The 7,237-nt window shown below is 33.7% G+C and overlaps 1 protein-coding gene across 1 annotated transcript; it reads right to left on the bottom strand.

Annotated features, from left to right (window-relative positions):
* Positions 1-3,928: 3,928 nt before the first annotated feature.
* LOC149203874 (GDSL esterase/lipase At2g42990-like) lies at positions 3,929-6,681 on the bottom strand. Its single transcript, XM_089400261.1, has 5 exons — positions 6,385-6,681; positions 6,160-6,290; positions 5,227-5,460; positions 4,555-4,831; positions 3,929-4,344 (listed from the first exon to the last, which is right to left on the bottom strand). Exons 1-5 carry the CDS (start codon positions 6,641-6,643, stop codon positions 4,151-4,153), a joined length of 1,095 nt encoding a protein of 364 aa, XP_089256387.1. The 5' UTR covers positions 6,644-6,681; the 3' UTR covers positions 3,929-4,150.
* Positions 6,682-7,237: the final 556 nt, after the last annotated feature.

The following is a 7,237-nucleotide window of genomic DNA, read 5'->3' as shown; positions in this document are numbered from 1 at the left end:
GGCTCTGATACCAATTTGTCACACTCCCATACGTAAAAAAAAAAAAATTTAAAAGAACATTAATACATGACAACTTTTACCTTAGTAATAAAGCAGGGTAGTCAACGTTAATTTGACAACCATATGGTAATAAACATATATTTCAATACTACAACGATATAGTAATAACCTTATAATTCCAATCCTGCGGACTGTTCAATTTCTATGTAGTAATTTCGGGTACACACAACGCATAATATGTATTAAGGTTGATTCCTTACCTACGTGGACATGTTATAAACATATGTGCTCATACAACAAAGCAAAAGATGTTTCCTTTCTAAAGTTATGGTATCACATAAAGTGCTCGTTTGATCTATCCTGGTTTACATGTGTCCGCCACTATGAACGCCATTAAACACTATTAAATTACATGCAGTGCACAAGGCTCGATTAGTGTTAATGCAACAGCTATCTGTCCGGGGTTTCCATATCCCAAAGCTCTCGTGTTTATTACACCCGTTCGGCCTCTGCATCGGACACCAGGTGTCTCCCTCAGCGTCGTCCATTTGGTATGATGAATGGTGCGATGGTGTCTGGCCATGTGATCCCGGAGCTCGAGGCTTTTACAGTTGGCACCTCGGTAATGTTGAATTCGCGCCATAGGAGTCTACCATGCACACCGGCTATCGGACGGTCTTCAGAGATTGAGATGGATCGATGGTTGATGTCTCGCCACGAGTCGGTAAGAGTTACGATGCTTTATAACCCAGTTCCTTTTCTGTCGGAGTCCCATTTTCTCATTTGGCATGGTAAGAAATTGCTGCAGTCCTGTGACTCTGCGCGCGTTCTTACCTTTCCCCAACTGCTGTCATGGCGATACAGTGACTCAGGTATGCATCCGCCTAAGGTATACGACACTTGTGATAATCTCCTGATCGGTATTGCCATGTTTACTTGTTATGGTTTCTTATCTCAGCAATTTCGAGCTTGTGAAGGTTTGCATTTGTTTCAATAGCATTCTAATACAGTTCCTCATCTCACTCTTGAGTTCTAACTCGTCTGCTGTTTAATGTTTCAGGTGTTGTCTATCATTCTATTGATGAAGCAGGTGGTTTCTTGCAAGCTACTGGCTACTCTCAGCAGGTATGCGAAGTTTCTGTCGGCCTTTTCCATATTTATTTCATTTGAGGCCAAGTCTGAGACCTTCTTCCCTTGAACAGGGATGACTATGCATGATTTGTTTTGGTTCGATTCCTGCACTGTCCAGTGTTCTCTCTGTCGAGAGCTCGGGTTTCTTGCCATGCTCAGGCAGAACACCCACATCTGGAAACACGGCACATTGAGCTTGCATTATTTAGTTCAGGGTCTATATAGCTTGTGTATTTTTGACTCTAAGCCATTCGGCTTGTTTTACCTGCAGACTTTGGTTAAGAACATGTTCTGGTGTTAAATTCTATTTAAACCGTTTAATATTCCTCGTATCAAGGGGAGTTCGATTTTCTATTTGTTTACCTGTCATCTCAGACGGTGTTGTTTACTGTTATATATGCACAGTTTATTTCACAGAGGAATATTACGCTATTATAAAGTTCTCTTTGATTATACTATAGCATTGTGGATGAGAAACTTTATTCCTGTTGTGATGTTGCGGCACTCGTAATATACTTCTATTTTCATGATAAATCTCGTTTTGCTGTATTCGCATATGGCATAATGCCGCCTTGGATAAGTCTCAGTCTTTTTACCGAAAAGGGTTTCTTTAAAGAGTCGGTTTAAGAATGTATGTAATCATATTATCATGCAACCATGGATATTACAAGTGTAGACTTAAATAATAGCTACAATGCGTTTTGTTAAATATGTCCATAGCCGTGCATGTATCCCTTACAGGAGTTCGACTCTCACTTCATGAGATTCTCGCCTCCCAGCTATGGCTATCCGAGACAGGGTTTAATCTGTATTTGTATTTCTTTATCATATGCATGCAATGAACTAATTATATCTTACTCCTTAAAATGCGATATCTTACCAGTTCCGTATTAAGGTTTAATACAAAGCGGTAGATGTGGGACATTGCCTTCTGTTAAGAATACCTGTACATTTGTTGTTGATGCTTTGTATAGAATGTATTTATATTTCATTCCTGAGTATGAAAATACAGCGGGTCTACGGCCCTATCTCTTCCGCGTTATTGGTCATTACTTGGATATCAGGGTTCTGATAGTTCGAATTGAGTTTATTGTTTATTATTCCATAAAAATGCAAGGGTTTACTATTGTATTCTTATTCTTCAAATGCGACCGCATTTGGGTCTGTTTTCATTACAGCGATAGTGTTTGGTTTCCGTTCTCTTTTTCTTTTATGCATAATAAACAACACGCTCTACTGTTTCCCTTTTTCGCAGAACAGTGTATTAAATTAGCACAGAACTGTATAAGAGTTAACTCAGTAATTAAATAGTTTCATAGTAGGCCATACCTGCTACTCTGCAAACCTACTTGTATGATTGTCAAACCGCCCGTCCGTAGGAAGATTCCTTTTCTGATCTTCCACCCCCAAGCACTTGCAGGTCCTACTCGACCACAATTATGCTGGTCTCGCCAGTAACGCTATCTGATCCTAACCAGACATAGCGTACTCAGGAAATTCTTTTCCTTATGCCATCTGATCCTAACCAGACATAGCATCAGTATTTTTCCTCTTTTTCTCTGCCATCTGATCCTAACCAGACTTGGCATTTTCCCCCTTTTTCCCTGGGGTCTCAACTACCTCCAGGTAGTTAGGGTTCCAATGTAAGTGACTCTTCAGTTACTACCCATAATTAGTCACAACTCCGTTCAAATAGTAACCACACAGTTGTCTTTTTATTAACATAAATTCATAACAGGATTATAAATATAATTTCAAATAAAGTCTTTTACTCAAAATTACTTTCGCAATTTACTAATGTTACTTTTCACAAGGGACGTTACAAATTTATATTACATCGTACTATCTTTACGAATTTATATAACTAAAAGAAGTTTGTTAACGACTACAATTAACAATCGAAAAAAATTCATAGCTTTGCCTGCACCTGCCTCAAAACATAAATTGAGGATCGGTTATGAGTCATATAAGCGTTTGTTTATACGTCGTCTCTTTTACTAAATGCAGAAATACCACTAGCGTTTGTTTATACGTCGTCTCTTTTATTAAATGCAGAAATACCACTAGTTGTGACAATGATGTGGAGAAATTAGTGCCGAAAACAATTAAAGATAGAGCGGGTAGAGAACCATCGCAGTCTTCGCAACGATCAATTGATGAAAAGAAATTAAATAATGCACTCACACTCCTATATTGATGTTTCTTGTAACCTTTCATTATATTATCCTTATCACTCGATAGTAAATGTGTTGTTCTCTGCAACGACTGTAGATTTGTAAATACCTTTATCTTGACGGTAGATTTGGAAAAAATATTATGAAATTTGATATGCAGGAATTAAAACTAACTAATTTTATTTCTATATGTAAAATGTTTAAATATTTTCAGAATTTATAATCAATTAATTTCGTTATTTATATGCTCTCCACACAATGACTACCGTAAATTTTAAGTTTTTCATGGTTTTATCTGTTCGGGCAGACTTGATATGGTAAAATTTTAAAGATTCATATTTAAAAGTGAGTTAATTTTTTATCCTTTTCAAAAACTCTGAATTTATATTTTTTTTTGAAAATAATGAGTTTAAATTTTATAATATAAAAATATTTTACCTTAAAAACTATCAATTATATAAAGTTATTAAAAATTTGAATATTGTAAATTTCTATAATAACATTCACCAGATTTTTTAATCTTTCAAATAAAAATCTCATCACTTAGATGTTTAGATATTTTAACATAGTACCATTCTACTCCAGATACACTTGTTTGTCTTGGAAATTTGATATAACAACTTGCTTTTTTTTCTTAAACAAATCTTTAGTTTTTTTCCTCAAAATCATAGTAAGTATTTATTACAACACAAACGTAAAGACAACTTCCAGCTCGATATGTATTCTGTTCCTGTTTTAATCGACTCGTCCAGCGGCAACCTGGCTGCAAAGAGATACATATACAACAGACCAATCAAGATCCGTGCATAATCAATCCGCTGCCTAATTCGCCATTCCATGGCGTACTAAATTATGCGAGGTATATCTCGATCCATTACAAGATTAGCAACGATTTCATAAGCTTTTTCTGTTGGATGAATGGCATCCCAGAATACATATTTTGAGGCATCGGAGCAAGTGAGGGGAGTATTCTTATTACAGAGAGGACCCATCTCTATCAGTCCCGTTCCACAGCATCCTGTTCCGGATACCTCAAACCCTGTAACCACCCAATACAATATATGCAGTGCAGTTAGTTATTATAAACACCTCGCAGGATATCACCAAAGGCCAAATTCTATAGTCCAGTTAATTATTATAAACACCTCATAGAATATCTCCAAAGACCAAATTCTAGAGTCCAGTTAATTGTTGTAGAAACCTCATAGAATATCACAAAAGACCAAGACCAAATTGCAAAAGAAGATACCGTATTTTTCAGGATTGTGTACGATATCGGAGAACACGTTGTAGATATCCGCATAAACCAGTTTGATATCAGGAAGAAGCCGCATTGATCTCGTCAAAAGTGACTGTAGTTTTCCATTGAAGCTAACGGTCACCTGGTTCTGTTCTTCCACGCATTCAATTTTGCCGGTCACTTTGTTTATCATTTGTTTCAAATTTAATGTTCTCACTGCTGGCAGGCATCCCATTGGGGGGAGTCCAACGAAGAGAACCTTACGAGCACCCTCAGTGTAGAGTTCCTGCCAATGAAATGGAATATAAATTCATAGATACTTATTAATATATTTTTTTTGTGAATACTCATGAGGGTAGATTAATTGGGTTTTGTTAGGTTTAGTTTTTATTTGGTTAGATATTTAAATCAAATAAGAGAAGATTTGTATGGTTTTTAGTTTTCATCCCATTAGATATTCAAATTTGGATGAGGATAAGACAGTTAAACTATCCCAAAATAGTTTAGTTTAAGCTCAATCAAGTTTCTCACAATTTAGTTATACTATTTGAGAGATAAAAAAATTGATAATAAGATTTTTTTAATAGACAGATTATTTTTCCATCCAATATTAAAATTAACTCCAACTTACAATCAACCAAATTCAGAAAAACAGAAAAAAACAAAAAACAAAACACCTACTTGAATAAAACCGTCAGCTACTTGCAGCAGAAAATCCTGATATTGTTCCACGTTCATATGTGCCCTACGAATTGGCATACCAGAGTAGTTGATTATAAAATCGTTACTTCCCATGCTACATATGAACAATCCATTCCTTATAATGTCTGATGCGTTCTTTTCTCCAACCACATCTGCCAATCTCCTCCGGTAATTCTTGAAGTGCTGCACTTGCTTCCATACAGGCAATACAGACTGCAAAATATTGATGAATGGTGAGTAATATTTACGGTTGGGGATTAAACAACAAAATAGAATTGCCATGATATTAGCGCATTGTTACAGAGTTCAAATTCAAATTCGATAGGAAAGATATGAACTTTCTAAAATTTAATAATGAAAATAATTTAAGGTTATATATTTTATAATATTTTAAATGAAATTTATTATTTTCTTGAATAATTTTTGATTTTTTAATATTAAAGTTTATATTAATAAAAATCCCTATTAAATATGAATATTTTTTTGATTTTTTAATATTAAATTTTTCATTAACAAAAATCCCTACCAAATTTGAAAAAAACCTAAATGTAACTTCAAATTTTTTAATATATAGTTTTTTAAACTTTTTATAACTTTTATAAATATATAAATTATTATTTTATTTTTTTTAATTTTTAATATTAAAGTTTATATTAACAAAAATGGCTATTAAATTGGTAATTTTTAAGGAAAACTGAATGGAAATATCTTTTGGCCAATATGGCCGAATTTAGTATCTATGTATTAGTGTCATCAAAATATATAAAAAATTATTTATACAACTTCAGCTTAGTTTATGTTCCTTATAGATTTCTATAATTAATAAATGTAAAACAAATTTAATATTTAAATTTACATCATTTTAATTTAATACAAAAAAATTTACAATAAAGATAAAGACCAAGATCATACAGTGAGACTGGCTGTGAGATTATCATAGCCCGATCCAGCTGAAGCAAAGCTTACACCCGTGACAATGTCTTGGTTACTTAGTGCAGGGTCCAAATATGCTGGCACCGTCTCCTTCAGTCCCAAGGCTGCAGCTGCGCAGATATATTTATCATTATAACTGGAAAATGGGTATGCACACATATAACGTTATTTATAATTGTGGGCATTGGATTTTCATGAACTTACACAAAAAATCTGTTGCAAGTTTTCCATTGGAAAACCTTCCAGTGGGCTTCTGATCGATGAAATCCCTCCCGTAAGGAGGAAAGTTGCTCTTGGTTATCGTGATGAGATAATCGTTGTTGCCAGCATCCACGGTGGAATCGCCGAAAACAAATAGAGCCGGGAAGGATAGTTCATTTGATTCAATGAAGGAAATGGAGGTGAGGAGGACGATACTGCAAAGGAAGAATACAAAAGAATTGATGACAAATGGCAATTCCATTCTCTTGGCTTAGCTGAATGCAACCAGGCAAAAAGAGATGGAAAGGATCCCAATTCCGAAATACCGTAATCCAGAATCTAGATATAGGGAGCTAGGTTTAGTTTTACGGGGTTTAACTCTTTAAACCCTTTTACATTATTTAACTGTGAGTAATTTTAAATTAGCACGTTTTCACTAACAGCCATTTAATTTCTGAAATCGTCACTCATATATATAGTTAGATATAAAAATATCAATTGATTTCTTTCCTTTGTTTAAAATATCAAAATAGAATCTTATTATCTTATTATTTTTATATATAAGATTGAGTAGAAATATGATCGAGTGAGGCCTGGCATATGTGTAAGTATGTTATCTTTTAAAAAATTAATAAAAATAAATTTGGTTAATGTTAGCGTAACAAAATAGCAAAAATTAAATAGTCATATAAATATTACTTTAGTAAAATATTTCAATTTCTAAAGAAAAAAATAATTAAAACTAAAATAATGTAGTTATTTCTTAATAATAAGAAAATGTGTAACTCATTTAATTTTTAATATAAATATTAATAATAATAAATTATTTAAAAATATAATTCAAACAATGAAAAAT

This window comes from Pinus tabuliformis, chromosome 2_1, assembly GCF_031772625.1.
Source record: "Pinus tabuliformis cultivar Carrire ecotype Pingquan chromosome 2_1, CPIR1, whole genome shotgun sequence".
Classification (NCBI taxonomy): Eukaryota; Viridiplantae; Streptophyta; class Pinopsida; order Pinales; family Pinaceae; genus Pinus; species Pinus tabuliformis.
Note: the sequence above shows the minus strand (reverse complement) of the source record. Positions and strands in the feature narration are given on the sequence as shown.